The sequence below is a fragment of the Oculina patagonica genome, chromosome 6, assembly GCF_052425735.1.
Source record: "Oculina patagonica isolate OP01 chromosome 6, crgOcupat, whole genome shotgun sequence".
In the NCBI taxonomy this organism is placed as follows: Eukaryota; Metazoa; Cnidaria; class Anthozoa; order Scleractinia; family Oculinidae; genus Oculina; species Oculina patagonica.
The window spans coordinates 14,303,956-14,323,070 of NC_135763.1; the positions used below are offsets into that span (position 1 = coordinate 14,303,956).

Genomic DNA, 19,115 nt, shown 5'->3' on the forward strand with positions numbered 1-19,115 from the left:
CCGAATACTGAATAACGTAGGTATTGAAAACGTTTTGTGTGCAATCTTGAATAAATGAACTCAAACCAGTTAAATGGCAGTACAAATGATCTCCGACCGAAACAAACAAACAAACAATTTCGTTAAAAACTAAGACGTGTTTTTACATGTAAACATTTTTAAAAAGGTACCACACCAAAAAAATGGGAATAAGAACAAGATAAGAAAGCTTTTCAGCTTTCAAACATGCAAGCTCTTTACGTCAATTTTGGGAAGCAGTCACGCAAACGCAAGTTCTTGATTGCGTGATTCATTGCAGGTCATTTCTCCATCGCCGTTCGGTTCCGACTGAAACTCAAAACCCTTGAATGAAAAACAAAAAATATATATTTTATATTCCTCGCTAAAAAGAGCGGAGTAACCAGAAAATTACAGTATTGGCTCCTGCTCGAATAAAACGAGTAACATAAATAATAAAAAAAACGAATAAAACGAGTCAAATATCAAGAATAACAGAAAAATTTCTAAACAAAATTACAAAAGAAAATAAAAAGACTAAAAAAGGGCATGCATTAGACCACATGTATTAGATAACAGATGCTGTTAAAAATCTCAAGTAAATGTGAAAAAAAAGATTCAAGATGAGGCGAAGAAACATTTGAATTGCATTAAAAATTTTGAATCCTTAAAAGCCGTGAAAATACTGATGCCGTGATAAAATAATTAATTATACGCGCCGAAGGGCAAGTTTTCATTTTTGCCGTCTATTATTTCACACGATGGCTTTACCGATTTACATTCCATTCTAGTTTGAAGAAATTATTATATTATTACTTTGCATTTCCATTTTGTTTTATGAGTTCTTGAAAAGTGTGCAAGTAAAGTTTTTACATCAAGAACAAAATAAGGTTCTTTTGTTGTGTAAACATTCAATTCGTCTGTGACACACGACTTTGTCGGCCCAACTGTACACGGATGGAAATAGACAAAATGGACACAATTCTTGCTAAATGAAAAGCATCTTCAAAGTAGAGTCTGGAGCCGTTTTTAAATGCAGGAGCTTGCTGCAAAAACATTGCGTGACTGATGTAAAAAAAGCTTCGACCTCAGCGACCTGTCGAAACAATCACCGGTTTCGGACTCCAGAACTCGCTTGAGTCGAACCCTTGAATAAAAACACAAAAATATATCTTTCACGTTTAACAGAAATCGGGGTATTAGATAAAATTTTAATTGCTCCTGCTGAGTAAATATCAAAAGTGCGGTATCTAAATCCTGGCCAAGAAAGCGGCCGAGTGAACTACTACGACAAATAACGCAAATATGTAAACATCAACATGGTGCCTCAATCTATAAATAGATGCCGTGTTCGTTTCAAAAGCCTAAAAAGGCAACTATTAAATACAAACGTGAAAAAATAAAAAAGAAACATGAAAACGTTTTAGATGAATTTTAATTCAAGATGGGGTCAAGAAACATTTTAAAAGGCAAAAAGATTTAGAAAATTTCAAAAACGTGAAATTTGCATGCCGTGGTAGAATTTAATTACTGTACATGTATAAAATTACCCGCGCCAAGATTTCATTTTCATTTTGCAGACCATTTGTTTTACTTGCTGGCTTTGCGGATCCCTTCACAAATACCATCATAGTTCGTAGAAATACTATACATTACCATTTTGTTGACTGAAGTCTTGGGAAGTGTGTAAGTAAAGCTTTTACATCAAGAACAAAAATAAGATTATTTCGCTGTGCAAACATTCAATCGTCTCTGATATGCGACTTTGCCGGCTCAACTGTACACGGATGAAAATGGACACAATTTTTTCTATTAAATGAAGAGCATCTTCAAAGTAATCCGGCTCAAAAATTCTCTGGCTACCAGCCCTTTTTTAAAAGCAGTTATGCGTGAAGCTTGCTGCAAAATCATTGCGTGACTGACGTAGCAGTTTTCAAAAAAAAAAAAATAATAATTGCTTGGACGTGTCAAAAAAATCACCGGTTTCGCAAACCAGTACTCAAACACTTGAATAACACAAAAATATATATTTCACGCTTAAGAGAATTGAGGGTATTAGATAAAATTTAAAATAGGAGAGTGATTTAATAGCTTCTGCCGAGTAAACATCAAGGGTGCGTGATTTGAATCCTGGCCAAGAAAGTGGCCGAGCGGGTCTGGAACGATTTACCGACAAGACTACTACTACTACGACGACGAAAAAATTCCGGGCGATTTATGAACCGGGCCGGCCCAGTCTCCCCGCCCGGTTAATAAAAATTAACCTATGCGAGACTTTGCATTTTTAAATAAAATCTTTTTAACGGCGTTGATAAAAGGGGCATATGAAGTGATGTTTCTAATGTTTGCTGGCCATTGAAACTAGTTGCGGCCATATGTTGAAAGGTATCCGCCTCTCTTGGAACTGACAGTTTATAAGCTGTAACTGAGTGTACATCCAAACGTTGGTAGTCCAGCCAGTGATTGTTTTGTTGTACTTTGAATGTCATTTTTAGGAGATTTAACTCCCTTCTTTCTCACACCGGTAGCCATTTCAAACTTATTAATACATCGTTAACAGTTGCGAATTTCCCCAACACAAAAGCGGCGCATGCATTCTGCACACGTTGCAGGCGTTTTAGCATGTACTCTGGTATAGGGTTATATACGATAGCACAGTAGTCAAGTTTTGATAATACCAGAATTTCAGCCAACTGTTTTCTTAATGAGAAAGAAGCTAAATTTATTAATTTTATTAAGACTGCTAGACTGCCATAACAATAAGATACTGTCTTTGGTACATGTACGTGTTCACTCCACGATAGGTGATTGTCTAAGTTAATCCCTAACAGTTTAGTTTGGCGAGTACGATCTAATGTAGCTCTGTGAGCTTCGGTAAGATGCAATGGCCTTAATGAATGTACACGACTCATCTGTGCAGTAGACGCCAACATCCAATTTGTTTTAGCTTTATTTAGTGAAGATATCATCTCTGACTTTTTCCAGGTGCCGGGGACTGGATTCCTAAATGCCTGGGAAAGTTTCTTGAGTTTCTCATCGGTACTTTCTGCTTCCAGGCTAAACAATAATTCTTCAATGCTTCCAAGCAATGCAAAGAGAAAGCTTTCTTCTCTTTAGAATTCTTCTGGATGGGCAGACCCTTCCAACTCATACTCAAGTAACACCTTATCTAAGCTTTCTGTACTTTCTTCCTGTGTATATTTCATTCTTCTCCGATCCAGCTCCCAGAGGAATATTGGAAAGACAGCACTTTTCAATGTGCCGCTTATTATTGAGGCAATCGATTTCGTGTAGTGCACTAGCTGTGAGAACGTCTTCATCGTTGCTTCAAGTCATTCCATTTAAGCAGAAACCGCTTCAAATTGTCTAGCATTTCATGCAAACTTGGGGTTTCCTGCTTTCTTTCCTTTTCTTTGTCGTTGTCCTCTTGAAACACGTTGACAAAGTCCGAGACACTCACACATGAATTTGTTAAAAAATGCTTCTGCCAATTCGGTATCTTCTGGATAACTTGATATTGCATGAAACAAATCAAGTTTGACAGGAATTTCTTGTCCAAAAACCTTTCAATTTTCTTGCGTACTTGGCAACAGTTACCACGAATGTTGCTTCAACAAGAACACCTTGTTTATCCAGCCTCACTTTTAAACCTTTCAGCAAATTTTCGACATGATCAAACGACGTTCCTTTTGTCAATTTACCAGACTACTACTTGCCCTTTCTCCTTTAGGATACAAAAAAGAGAATCGTATTGCGTAACCTACTTGTTGTCAGCAAATGCACGCCGATGTTTGCGGCAACCCTCGTCTGACCACTTTTGTTTGTTGGATGTGCTAATAGTTATACAGGAAGGCCCCTCTTGCAACATTAGCCAATTCTCAACCTGCTTAACGGGTAGCTGTTTCGGATCTTGCCGTGCCTCGTTTTAACGTAAATTTCTTAGATAATCTACAGTCTTTTTAACCATGCCTTAAACTTTCTATAGTTCAGCTTATTTGGCATCTTTTTGCATTGTTTCTTTTTCCACAGTCACACCCTCTTTGTCTTCCGCTTTGTTCAAGGGCTGGCCGTTTGACGACTTGTCTGCAAATTGCTGTATTGTCTCGGCTGCCCGAGATGCTTCACTGAATTCGGTTGAAAGGCTTGGCGCTTTAGCACAAGAGTTGCTTATCCCGTTCCCTACAGCCACGTCCTGTTTGTCTACTTGTTTGTGCAAGGGCTGACCGTTTGAAGACCTGTCTGTGAATTGCTTTTTTGTCCGGGCTGCCCAAGAAGCAGTCAGATCTTCTCGCAAGTAAAGTAAATCGCAGTTTTTTTTGTGATGCTCATGGCAATGAGTACCCCACTCATCAACGTCTGCTCCAACTGTCTTGTTTTCTTGCAGTATTGTAATTATGAATTTATGAATGTTGGTGGCTCTGACCCGCAAGTCCGATCATACCCCACTTCGGAGCCACATCTCTGGCAGCCTTCTATTGATTGTACCATTTGTAAATCGCTTGCCAGAGCTTTGCAAGAACAGGTAATCATCCCGTGGACTGGGAAAATACGGGTAATCTTTTCCACATAGACAGTAGTTCTACCAGTTCGAAGCTGACTGAGCTTCTTGAATACTTTAATTAATAGTTGACCAACGTGCTCTGCATCAAAAGGCATCTGATGGTGTTTCAGGTACTTGTTCAGTTCTTACCAATACTAGTATGGGTACAAAGTTGCCCAAGCTTTGACCAGAGATGCTGTGGAAGAAATCATCTATCCTTTGACAGACGATGCAATTAATCTGAGTGGACTAGAAGATCTGACGTCTAGATCGAGTTATTATCAAGGGTCTGAATTATCTACTAAAACAGCAAAGTCTTTAATTTGGGGCAGTTACGTAAATCAAAAGCTACCTGTCACACTCCCATCCAAGCTTGGACTGAAATCCTTTAACAGCATTAATTTAAGGGCTTTGTCACTGATTTTACAGTTTTTTTGAACAGCCAAAAAATATATTTGCATCGTAGAAAGCCTAACAATTGCCATGTTGGAGCACCGAAAATATGCTTATAAACTCTTCTGATCCCCCTGCTGTGATTCGAAATTTTTTGTCCCCCTCCCCACTCTATTTGTTCTTACATTTTTCCCCCTCCCCACTCTAAACAGGCGACCAACTTTTTTGCCACCTTTTTTGTTTCCTGTTGTTTGCGGGTGAATCTTCGGCCGTCATCATCAAGAATGCAATACCTTTAGCAAAGATTGTGTAAAAACGAATCAAAACACTGCATGGATCAAGTCCGCTGAAGAAAGATACAGGAACCTGATGCAAGGTACCGACCTGTACTGAATAGCTGAGCCTGAACTTATTACAGAGAATTTCATGATGTTTATAAACTTAAGCTTACTTTCTGAGCGCAGTTTCGATAGATTCTGTTTAGATCTTTCCGTAACTTAAGCTTTCAGTCTCTTTAATTGTGATGTGAAGTACATTTAAGCTTACGCTTACATGTCAGTTAATTTTTTTTGTTCCCCTGAGTTGGTTTTATTTGCTATGGATTTACCGATTATCTATTGCCGCAAGTTGATTTTTTTTGGCCGCCAATAAAGTCGAATTCTAATCCTTTAGCGGCTGTGAGAGTTTATTTCTTATTGCTGTGAGTTTATTCCCACTTTTAGCCTTACATTTTTCTCGGCTGAAGAAATTCATACAGTATAAGTGACGTCTTTCGAAGTGCTAAACGACGATAAAGCAAAAAGCTCGAACAAAATAAATTTATTTAAACTAAACCTGCTCTGAAAAAAACATGTTTACCCCATCTAGCTCGTGCGCGAGGTGAAAAAACTGACTCATATTTTTCAAAGTAGATCAAACGATTATTTTGCTTTTATAGTGTAGCCCACTTTAACACTGAATAACTACACTGATAGAGATGAATTAGTGTACGTTTAAGTTGTTTAAACTGTGCACATGGTAAGAAATAAAAAATGAGTTTTAAATATGCGTACGTGACTGAGCAACCCATTTCAGTGCGCCGATGCCCACAAAATATATTGACATCATTTTGTCTAAAGCAAAAGAATAAGAGGATCGTAAAACTATTCTTTTCTTAGAAAGCAGAGAATTAACTTTTAATTTATTTGTAGGTTCTGAGTTGTATTAAAGCAAAACGATAAGTGAATCGTGCAACTATTTTCTATTCTTTTGAAAGCGGTGAGGGTACAAGGCGGAATTAGTTTGTGGAATGGCATGTGGCATGACTTGCGGAATGGCATAATTATGCGGAATGTAATTTTTGCGGAAATTATGACTCTGACATAAATTATACTAAAAAAGCGCGCCAATTTTTGAGAAGCCGCTTTGTTAAATACCGCGGGCTCAAACATGATAAAAATTGTTTGAAGAGCATCGATCGAGTCTTATAATTTGATTTTCACGTATGATATTCTTCAAGGATTCTGCGAAAAGAGTTTGGCGGCTAATGCTAAGGCTTTCCGCTTCTGTGGACGATGTATCACTCTAGGTCAGAGGATAAAACAGAGGATAAAAAAGCACCCACCGTAGGTCTTATGAGCCATAAAATGCCTCGAATACAACTTGGTCCACTTCGTGCACCATTAATTACACGCGACTGGATGTATGGCCAAAACATCGAGACAGAAAGTCAAGTTTTGGCGGATGTCATCTCAGCCTCAGTAGTGAGCACTCGGTTGTATCCAGTCTCAAGCATGTCAGGTTCGGGCTGTGAAGGAGACTTGCTTCCGCCATAACAAAGACTATAAAAACTCAATGAAAAACATGAACAGGTTTTACGAGACCTTACTACGTTTCGCTGAAAAAAATATATGTCGTACGTGGCTCAATTTCATTATTGGTACAATTATTATTTTCCTTTGTTTTATACTTTGTTTAATCAGGTTTTATACTTGTGTATGATACCACAAAAACAGACAAAAACAAACAAGGAAATGACGTCATTGCCCCCAGGGTGGATATATAGGTGTGTCGCTGTGAAGGGTGTGGGGCCACTCGCATACACAAATGAAGGAAGGATTTGATGTAACAAACTTTTAACTCAACTATTTTATTCACTGTGGTCATGGCAACCTATAAAACTGAATCGCTTCCATCTCACAATTTCTTTTTTTGTTCTTCAATAACAGCAACTAAAGGAGGCTCAGCAAATGCATAATCTAACTACACTTCCATGGAAAAAACTGAATTGCTCGTCTTACAGACAATTTTTTTAGCCACGGTATAAAAACTTGTGAGTTTCCCCACATTCTATTGTTTTGATTTTTTCCAAGTACTTTAACAAATGTATAATCTTGACACAAATCTGGGTGGAGGGGGTGGCTGACATACAAAAAAACTGGATTTCTCACATCTTACAAACAATTTCTTAGCCACTATTGGGGAAAATGAAGTATAAAAGCTTGTAACGTAATTTGTTTTCCTTCTTTTTTTCTCATTCAACAACAGTAACCCAATGCCCGATTCTCTCTATGGCGCGTGCCTGCAGGGAATTATGGTAATTGCATTCATTGTTGCTAAGTCTTGCGCATGGTTTGATGAATACAATTACTGTGATTCCCTGCAGGCACGTGCCATAGTGGGAAACTCGCTGTGAAAATGACAGTATTAGCACCTTGTGTATCTAAAGTAGCTCATGAAATGTTTTATCTAAATCTAGATCCTGGGAGGGGGCTGCCACATAAAAAGAATGATGAATCAAGCTTGTTGTAAAACCTCAAAAAGGTATCAAAATAAAATTTAGAAATTACTAAGCAGTTTCTTGATTTTTATCATTGGTAAATTATTGTGGGTTGGTATTTATTATTGGTTAGTTGTGGGTGGGTACATGTGTGTTTACAAATGTCACCCATTTCAATACAATCTATTTAGAGAAAAAACAATGTAAAAAACACATTGGCTGATTTCCACTCACCCATAGACATGAAAATGGTCAGAGGCTACTTTATTGGCTCTCCAAACTCCAAGGTCATCAGATTTAAGATCATCCACATTTTCAAACAATGTATTATCCACCAGGAATACAACATCATCTTGAATGTTGGTTGGAATGGTAGAACAAACAACGTCATCATGATCTGTAAAAAGTAGGTGCTATGTGATATCAACAGCTGATAAAGAGTTCCCTTTCAACCCACTTTTGAAAATAGGCAGTGCTAAATTTACACCGTAATACTCTATTTCTTCATGTTTTACATCATCTGAGGACATGCTTAGAAACTGGACAGGTGGATTTTCATCATCGCTGGATGAGCTACACAGGTCAATAATGTCATGCTCTTGTTTCTGTGATAACCTTTTGACACTATGAGATAAAAGAATTATATAGATTGAGATAAATAATGAGGATAAAATAAAAGGAAGCAGATAACTTGTACCCAATTTAACTTGTTGTGCAAGACCAAAAAAATATTTCTAAGCTGGGGGAGCGCACACCCCCGTTTCCCACACACAAATTTAGCAGAGCTGTGCTCAAGCAGTGCCCGAGTGCCACAGGCAACTTACTTTTGTCTTTGCCGGGTGACTTGTATTAAATAGATTTAGCCAAGGCTAAAAGCGGAGCTCCCGGATTATTTACTTCGCCCTTTTCGTAAATCCGAATTTACTGACCGATAAGTAGCCTGCGTTGCAGACGAACAAAACCCCGGTTGTATGCGTCTGCGAATTAGAGCACAAAAGCTTGTTCCGGCCACCCGCGTGTTACCAGGGATTTCTATAATAACCTCTGATTGGCTCTTTAAAAGGGCTGTTCTTTCGTGCGCCGTTATTGGTCGGTTGATCTTGTGAAACCATAGTTACGCGTTCGATGAATACCAGATACCACTACCAGTTACACTGAGGCGTTCTTGTCGTATAATTTGTATATTTGCCGCTCTGTGGAATTGGTCATCCAATTTATTTCGCTTTTCACTTGTCTAGAAAGGGCACTTTATGCTGTAAGCTGTATTATTTGGAGGCGTTTTAAATTGCGTAGAGCCATAAGACTGTCGCTGCACGGCTTTTTGTTTGTATGTTTTGACTGTTTTGACATCTCTGTGTTAAATTTGCCATATGTAATTACTATTGCGGTTAGTCTTTGAACATTCATGTTTGCAAGATATTTTATGAGCTCTCGAAATATTTGCTCTGGTCCTAAATTTTCCGTGAAGATGTCGACTACTTGCATTCTGCATTTGTAACGCCGGGTTCGGCTGTTTATTGTGTTGCAAGGTCATGTTGCTTCTTATTACGGATGACGGATGGTTCGTTGTGTGACATTCTTTCACCACAAGACAGTGACCTTTTTGCTTGTCAGTTGTGTTTGTTTCTTGTCGTTATTGCTTTCTTTTTTATCAGATAGTTCGAACCGGTTGCTTTTTTACCGCTTCAAACTTTTATTCTCACCGATCTGCCTTGATCGCCGCAAGTTTATTGTGTATCTGTTATTCATCAAAAGCGTAACTATGGTGTTACGAGATCCATTCGACCAATCCCGACGCACAAAAGAACGGCCCTATCAAAGAGCCAATCAGAGGTAATTATAGAAATCCCTGGTAGCGCGCGGGGGGGCGGAACAAGCTTTTGTGCTCTAATTCGCAGACGCATATAACCGGGGTTTTGTTCGTCTGCAACGCAGGCTAACCGATAAGAGGAAAAAATAAATCACTTGAGCCCGCGATCTAATGTAAACCATTAATTGGTCAGTGGTAAACTTCAAAAAACATTCCACCTCAATGGGTTCTACTTGTGAGCCCGCGATGTGGTCATGTGATACTGGTCAGTGGACACCTTGTTTTGACAGCTGTCAATTGACCATGACATGGATGTCCAATATCAAAGATGTAAGCATGCGTTACCATAACCTTAAACCTATTTCTGAAGTATGGCCGCCATGTTGGGGCGACATCGTGCGCACGCGCACATGAACCATGCCACTAGCCGTGACGACCATGAAAAACCAAAAGCCTGTGTCTGTTAATTTAGTAATTTTGGTTGTAATATCATAGGTGACAAATTACTCCTTAATTTTGGCGCGAAATTTCAACGTTAATTTATAATTTCAAAGTGAAATTATAAAATTGCCATGGCAACGTAGTTAGCGGCAAGATGGCGTCCGGATTTTTCGCTTGAATTTCATCTTAGCCAGCTAGCCTTGGCCATGTACTAAAACTTTTGATGATATTTTATATTTCAAAACGTCAAAACGACTTCAAGACCTACGCCAATTACATAAATGGCATCGAGCGAATTTTTAGCGTTTTACACGGGCGCCGTTTTCAGTTCATTCAACTATGGTCATAATTGTCAAAATTCTAATAATTTCCCTCGTCTAAAGGCTCGGGAAATTATAAGAATTTTGACAAAACGCGCGTGAAATTCTTTCCTAATTTCACTCGTCACCATTTAATTACCCATACTTATACCCAGAAGGATCTGTGAAGAATGAAAAGAAGGTCCTCAAATACTCTTTAGACTCTTTAATTCGATAACTCTTCAGACTCAATTCCAAGACTTTTTCGAACGAGAATTTCTTACAATACTTTAACTCTTCTCTCCGACAAAACAACATGTGTGAAGTGATTTTCCGAGGTCAGATGTCAATCAAGCGATCACGCGCTTACGATTACGTAGCTACAGAAATACAAATGATAATCACGCGAGGGTAACGCAATCTCTTTTTGACACACTCCCCCTTGATTGACCTAGTCAATCAAAGAATCTTAATAAACTAATAAAACTAATGTCAATGTTCACTGTTCGGCAATGTTCCTTAAAAAGTTAACTCTGAGTGTTTAGACAATGTTCAGTCACAACGCACAATCTCTACTTGTTCATCGGGAACAAATCTGATGGCTTGATTTCACTAAAGACCATTGTCTCAAAGTCCTTGGCCCCAAACTCCTTCTGATTTGGCCAACCGTTCAGAACCTTTCGTCAAGAAATCAGGACCTTCCCACCACGTTTTGTCGTCCTTTAGCCTTGAGGCCTTGCATCCACGTGACGCGACATCAGCCGGATTCTGATCAGTGGGAACATACTTCCATAAATCTGGGGAAATGAGCTTTCGGATTTCTACAACTCGGTTTTGTACGAATGGTTTGAATTCCTTTTCAATCTTGGTGATCCACCACAATGCTATCTCTGAATCCAACCAACAGACACATTTTTCTATCTTCAGAGATGGAACAAGTGCCTTGTGAACGCTCGTGAGCAATCTTGCTAACACTAGTGCAGACAACAGTTCCAATCTGGGTGTGGTGGCACCGGTGATGGGCGATACCCTTGTTTTCGAGGCGACAAGTTTGCACACAACTGAGTTCCCACTAAGGTGCAGGATTGCGGTTTATCAAAATCTCATGATAGAATATCATTAGTTTGATAACTGATATTTTGATATCTCAGTGATATTTTGGTGATAACTGCATGATAATATCAACAAATATTTTTCCGTTTTAAATATCAAAAATATCATTATCATATCGTATTTACATGATAGTTGCTAGAATACTTTTTGTTATCAAATTTTTAAATTATCATTATCAAGGTATCACTATCAAGTTAGAATCATATCATGTATCACTATCATTTTCAAATCTCACTCAAGCAATAACAGACACAATGATATTATGATATATCGTGATAATATCAAAATTGTCCACAAAACTACATAATCACATTGCTATTTACTCCTTTTAGACACGGCAAGATTAACTTTCGTAACACCCGATTTTGGCTTTTTTTAACTCATTCTTTGGCCTTTTAATGACTGTCATTCACAAACCAGAAAATATTTAGTTTGTACTGCGTCATTTTTCTTGCAACTTTCAAATACGTATTTAGTAAGATGCGGGTAAGATTTACGTATTGGTATTGTCTGGGGTTAATGTAAGTTATCGTTTAAAATTAGGGTTAGAGTTCAGAGGCAATGTTATTCAGGGTTAGCGTTTAAGTAAGGGTTAGGGTTAGGTTAGGGAGGTTAGGGTTAAGGTTAGGTTAGGGTTAGGGTTAGGGTTAGATTAGGTTAGGCTAGGCTAGGCTAGGTTAGGTTAGGTTAGGGTTAGGGTTTAGGGTAAGTGCAGTATTCTGATAAAATCATGATTTATCATTTTATCACTGAGAGGAGAAGAAAAGTTAGTTAATTAAATATTCTGATAATATCATGATAAATCACTCTATCACTGGGAGGAGAAGTAAAGTTAGTTAATTAAGTATTCTGATAATATCATGATTTATCACTATCACTAGGAAGAGAAGAAATACTACTTCATTAAATATTCTGATAATATCATGATAAATCACTCTATCACTGGGAGGAGAAGTAAAGTTAGTTAATTAAGTATTCTGATAATATCATGATTTATCACTCTATCACTAGGAGGAGAAGAAATACTACTTCATTAAATATTCTGATAATATCATGATAAATCACTCTATCACTGGGAGGAGAAGTAAAGTTAGTTAATTAAGTATTCTGATAATATTATGATTTATCACTCTATCACTAGGAGGAGAAGAAATACTACTTCATTAAATATTCTGATAATATCATGATAAATCACTCTATCACTGGGAGGAGAAGAAATACTGCTTAATTAAATATTCTGATAATATCATGATTTATCACTATATCACTGGGAGGAGAAGAAATACTACCTAATTAAATATTCTGATAATATCATGATTTATCACTATATCACTGGCAAGAGAAATAAAGTTAGTTAATTAAATATTCTGATAATATCATGATTTATCACTCTATCACTGGGAGGAGAAGAAAAACCACTTAAATATTCTGATAATATCATGATTTATCACTATATCACTGGGAGGAGAAGAAATACTACTTAATTAAATATTCTGATAATATCATGATTTATCACTATATCACTGGGAGGAGAAGAAATACTACTTAATTAAATATTCTGATAATATCATGATTTATCACTCTATCACTGGGAGGAGAAGAAAAACCACTTAATTATATATTCTGATAATATCATGATAAATCACTGTATCACAGGGAAAAGAGAAATAGTTACTTATTTAAGTATTCTGATAATATCATGATAACATATCTTTATAATCAGAGAAAACCCCATTGCGGAATATCAAAAAATCAACCCCTTATATCACCAAAGATATATCATGATAATAGCACTATCCCTTAGAAGAAACATATAGAAAAAAACGTGATATATCATAATTGATTATTAGTCCTGATATAATGATAATACGCAATACTGCACCTCTCTCTGAGTTCCCTGACTGTATTCTGAGATAAACGACACCACCAAAAGTCCTTTCAGAAGCATCACCAAACCCGTGCAATTCAATCATGGAAGTTTCAAGAGAGTTCAGTTCAGATGAGTAACATCTGTCAATTGAGAAACTTGAAATGTTTTGCATGTCCTGCAGCAATGATCTCCACTGCTTCAGTACTTCCCCACCCAATTGAGTGTCCCAATCAATTTCTTTCTTGAAAATCTCTTGAAACAGTATTTTGAAAGCAACAAAGACTGGAGATAGCATTCCAAGCGGGTCGAATATCTTCGCAATAGAACTGAGAATGATTCGTTTGGTGACATGTTCTTCTGTTAAATGACTGGTGAGGTTCTTGAAGGTAAACACAAGCTTATCAGCCGCATGATTCCAAGATGTTCCCAGCACCCTTGGAAGATCTTCTGTGTTTTCCTGGCACTTAAACTGCGACTTTGAGAATGTCTGATCTTCTTGCTGGAATTCAGGGATGGGCTGTTGCTGACTCCCCCCTTGGTCTTCTTCAGCGTTGATTCTGTTCGCCAATTCTTGATCGTTTGTCAACCATTTGCGCATATTGAACCCAGCCTTCTTGAATCTTGTCTTGAGTTTGGAATACAAATCATAAGCTGAGGTACCGTCTGGTTTCGAAGATGCCAGATCATCCACATACATAGAGTGCAAGACTTCCTCCACAAATGCTGGGTCACTATCCAAGTAAGAGTTCAAATGATGGCGAATTGTTCCATTGAGGAGGAAAGGGCTGGAGTTGACCCCAAAGACTACTCTTGTGAATCGTCTTATGACCAATTGCGGATTGTCAGTCAAAATGTCATCAATCCAAAGAAATCGCAGGAAGTCACGGTGCTCTGGGGCTATGGCAACATTCAAGAATGCCTTCTCTATATCAGCGGTGAGTGCGATTTGGTGAGCTCGGAATCGTACCATTACATCAAAGATCATTGGAGTGAGTGGTGGTCCAGAGTAAAGACAATCATTGAGGATAGGTCCACCCCGTTTAGCGGATGCGTCATAGAGAACACGGAGTTTAGTAGTGTCCTTGTCAAGCCTTATAACTTCTCGGTGGGGCAGATAATGGACCTTGCCTAGTTCAGGTTGTTCTTCCTGATTCACCGCTTCAATAATGTTTTTCTCAAGTTGATCCTGAAAAATAGAATCGTAATGTTTGAGGACTTCAGGTTTTGATTTAAGTCGCCGCACCAATGACTCCAGCCTCAATTTGCTCAACTGGTTGTTGTCTGGAAGAAGAGGGTGACTTTCCTTGTAAGTAAGTAAGTAAGTAAGTATGACTTTATTTAACGAGGGTGACACCCGACAGTAATCAAACTGATAAACTTGTGGCCCTCATAAAAATATAACAATGGTATAAACTTTAAAAATAGATATTGATTTAGATAAAACTATGTACAACATTAAATACAATAAGACAATTAAGAATTAAAATTACATGAATGATTGCGTATGGATTTGATTATTTAAAATTTGTTTAAAAAGAGAACGCTTAAAAAAGTTAACACTTGGGCTCCGTTTTAAGTCCGCGCTCCTTGAAAGGCAACTTGACCTCATACCTCTCTCCATCATGCACGATGTCTTCTATGAATTTCTCGTAGACTGACGGCTCGTCAGGTTTGATTCCCAGAGTTTCCAAGTCCCAGAAATGTTTGATTTCTCCTTCAAATGAGTTTCTTTCTTCGACAACAGAACTGGAGACCTTGAGTACATGAGTTTCAGTAAGGTTAACTGTCGAGTCTCCCTGTCCTGGCACTGGTATTCCAACCGGTCCAGAAAGTACATAACCAAGCTTGGTAGAGAGGGCAATAGGAGCTGATCCTGGACCACGAACAACGCCTCCACTTACAAAATGCCAATAGAAGTCTGCACCAATAAGAATGTCTATATTCAATTCTTCGTTACCATGGGAACTATCAGCAAGCCTTAAGCACTGCAAGTGAGGGTAGTTTGCTTGGGTGGACTCAATGATTTGATTACTGATAGGTGCACAGATCACAGGTACTACATATGCCGAAACATAGATCTGCATACCGTCAATAGTCTCCACAGCCATTTGAACAATGTCACACTGTCGGAGTTTATCAGTAGACTCTCCAAATGTCTTGATCAGTAGTGTCTCCTGGCCAGTGATTGGAAGGTTCAAAGCTTTTTGCAAGTTCTCTGAGATGTAGCTCCTTTGACTGCCACTATCAAACACTATTCTTGCATTGACGGAATGTTTACCATTTCCTGGCTTGGAGATGTTCGCTCTCGCTGTCTGCAAAAGGACACTAGATTTCGAGTTGATAAACATACTAGTTGTTGGTGCTTGAAATGTTGCTGCGCTTGAGGTGGGTGCATCTCCTTCTCTTGTGGCTGCACTCCCTCCAGGGTGGGCTGCCTGATTCTCATTACCCTGATTTTCACAGATTGAGGCGTGGTGTCTCCAACCACAGATGTAACACACTTTGCCATTGTCACATTGATTAGCGAGGTGACCAGTACGCAAACATCTAAAACACCTTCCCTTTTGTCGCAGAATCTGTTTCCTTGCAGAGATGTTAGTCACCACATTGCAATTGATGGATGGATGTGATCCCTTGCAGTATGTACACCAATGGCCCTGATGAGTGTTCTTTCCACCTTCCGTAAACAATGCTGAAGTTGTCGATGGTTGATCGGATGGTACACGCCTTGAAGTATTCGGGAACCGAGGCTCCTTATTGCTGACATCTCCAGAGACATGTTGGCAGTTTTCTCGCAGTTGCAACTCCCTTTGAAATTCGATTAAAATATCCTTAAGGACCCAGGTTTCCGACGTTAGATTTCGGGAGATGGCAATCCGGAACTCTTCAGTTCTGGCAATTTTTGCATGATGGTGGGCGTTAGAAAGCAGCCATACATCTCTTGTGAAATTTCCAAACTCTCAAGCGCACGCACATGTGATTCCACGGTATCGTACAGATTACGAAGACGTTTGACCTCATGAATGCTCGTTATTTTGGGGATTTTAGTGAGAGCTTCCATGTGGCTCGAAATGATGACCTGACGATTTCCGAATCTCTTTTTCAGGAGATCAACTGCCTTCTCGTAATTGGCGCTTGTCAGAGTCAATCCTGCGATTACGTGTGCAGCAGAACCCACAAGGAGTGAATTTGGATAATTGAACTTATCTACTCCAGACAGAGCGGTGTTTCGATGGACGGCTGATTCAAAGCACTCCCAGAACGGATACCAGTCGATTGGATTCCCGTAGAACTTCTTCAATTCGAGTTTCGGTAGTTTGGCATGTCTGCGAACTGAGGAAACACTCGCATGCGTCCCTGTTTGAGTGTTGTTCAAACCAGCTCCAGCAGATTGCGAAACAAATGCCACTCCTTGACTCTGTCCTTGATCTTTTTCCGAACTTAAGGCTGTTTCCAGGTCGACAATGCACTCCTGTATTGCGCTGGTGAATTCGCAGCTTTCATTCACCTCTCCATCGATTTTCGACTCGTCGAGCAGATATTCAAGAACCTCTCCATCCAAGCGTTTAAGCTCCGAAAGCTTATCCAGAAGAGTGGATTTTAAGGATTTAAGCTTCTTCAGATCAACAGATTCTCCACTATCTATTGATTCCCTCGCTTCGGTGATAATTTTCTTGACGAATGTTCGATGTCTTTCGCGGATCTTCGTCTTTTTCTTTAATTTCTTCTTCGCTTCGGCCATGTTTAACACGCATTCCTTCATAAACCTTGCCTTCAATTATCTTCCCGACGAATTTCCCGGCGAATGTTCCCGGGTCTCGGCACCAGCAATGTGAAGAATGAAAACAAGGTCTTCAAATACTCTTTAGACTCTTTAATTCGATGACTCTTCAGACCCAATTCCAAGACTTTTTCGAACGAGAATTTCTTACAATACTTTAACTCTTCTCTCCGATAAAACAACATGTGTGAAGTGATTTTCCGAGGTCAGATGTCAATCAAGCGATCACGCGCTTACGATTACGTAGCTACAGAAATACAAATGATAATCACGCGAGGGTAACGCAATCTCTTTTTGACAGGATCTATGACATTTGTAATCTACTGTACGGCAAAAGTGTTATTTTTACATTAAATTAAGTCCTGTTTGAAAAAAATGAAACAATATACTATAATCATCAACTTTCATTTTTTTGGACGATACTTAAAATCTGACAAACCTATGACCCTAAGGAACCAAAGAACAAGAACAAAATACCCGACAAACACACCTTGCATTTCTTTCTTTATCTCTCTTCTCTTTTTTCAAAGCTGGTAGAGGATTTTTATAAAAAAGAAAGGAATATTATAGCTAAATAACAGATTATTGATTTTCTTTTTAAGGACAACTGGTGAGGGAATGTTTATTGTTTATTATATGTTTTAGATACCATTTGAACTAATGCACACCAGAAATACCAAATAGTCTGTCACATTTTGATACTTCAAAAGTGGTGAAATGGATAAAGACATAACCTTTAACAAAATAATAAAATAACACATAGAAATAACCATTAAAATGAACTTCTCTTTGAGCAGACCTTGAAAAGTAATGGTTATTTAGGAAACAGCTATAGAAATAAACATTTTCAAACTTACTTCCACTTCTGTTTTAATGTAAACCACATCTTGATATTTTTGTCTGAACAAGTAAAATAAGCAGATTAATATCTGATGACATTCTCTTTACTTGTTTAAGTATTTGACGAAAACCCCTGGGACCTCCATATCTAATGATGGACCTAGTAGAGAAACCCACTAAGCCAAGCAAAGGTGAAATATCTAAGGGGGGAGGGCGGACATTGTAATTTTAAACATCAGTTCATACACTGTCCCTTTCTCTTGTTCCTTTGGAAAGTAAACACGCTCAAAGAAGTGCCAGTCCTGGCAGATAACGTGGCTTGAGCTTGGCGCACACACCACAATGCCTTTTTCTGTTTGAGCATATACCAACATATCTGATGTAAAAGTATGCAGGTTTCTACAGATTAATGCATGTACAAATACGATGACAAGTTAATTTCTCATCAGCCGGGCTTGCATAACTTTTTCAAATTAAATAATAATACAAAGGGAAAATGGCTACTTACTTCATTTTTACTGGAGAAGCACTGGGACTACAATGGAATAAAAAAAAACAACCATTATAATCAGCAATACAGGTAAAGGGTAAGCACGACTGTGTACACAGAATCCCCTACTTTTGTATAAAATAAGGTTAAAAGATTTTGATTAGGTTGAAAGAGTCTGATTTCCAAAACAACATGGGGAGTGTTAATATGAGTTAAGTCTTTAAGTAGCGAATCTCACTTGTCATACCTCCTTTTAGTTTGAGTTCACTGTATCTTAAATTTGCGATGCTCTCTCTTGGTACGATTTTCTCAAGATTGTCCCTTGTACTGTCAACACTCGAATGAATGCTTAGTAGCCAAGCCTTGAAATGTAGAGAGGAATCTGGGCATCACAATACAAATATGGCAAATTTTCCTCGCGAGTTTTTGTACGTGACGGAAAGACATGCGTCGAAATGACCGGCTGCAAGCGTCACTGCTCAGCTTTGCAAAAAATAGAAAAGGCAGTAAACAGCACATCCTCGGAGACCCAGGGGCAGTTAGTGGGGGCGACGTGCAGCTTATCGGGACAACGGGATTTTCGGGCGAAAGTTTACAACATAGAGCGTAACAGCCCCTGGGCACTTTGTCTTACCGAACCAGTTCCAGAAGCGTTTGAACTCCTTCCTCTTGATTGGCCACAAAAATATTTTTGTGGCCAATCAGCGAGGTTGACCAGAAGAGCGACTCTGACGTCTTCTTACACGAAGTTGTTTTCCTCATAGACTCGACGTGGCTGTTAAG

General features: G+C 38.6%; 2 protein-coding genes and 1 long non-coding RNA gene across 3 annotated transcripts in view; all 3 read right to left on the reverse strand.

Moving 5' to 3' along the window:
* The window catches only part of LOC144657375 (putative G-protein coupled receptor 45), a 287,434-nt gene that overhangs the window by 172,466 nt on the left and 95,853 nt on the right, over positions 1 to 19,115 (reverse strand). The gene's annotated exons all lie outside the window — the stretch shown is intronic.
* LOC144656842 (uncharacterized) lies at positions 7,842 to 18,831 on the reverse strand. The gene is made up of 3 exons (XR_013571399.1): positions 18,580 to 18,831; positions 17,860 to 17,902; positions 7,842 to 8,312 (listed from the first exon to the last, which is right to left on the reverse strand). It is a non-coding gene; the product is annotated as an uncharacterized LOC144656842 (long non-coding RNA).
* Positions 10,866 to 16,963, reverse strand: LOC144656299 (uncharacterized). The gene is made up of 4 exons (XM_078516532.1): positions 16,158 to 16,963; positions 14,799 to 16,029; positions 13,234 to 14,515; positions 10,866 to 11,212 (listed from the first exon to the last, which is right to left on the reverse strand). Exons 1-4 carry the CDS (start codon positions 16,961 to 16,963, stop codon positions 10,866 to 10,868), a joined length of 3,666 nt encoding a protein of 1,221 aa, XP_078372658.1.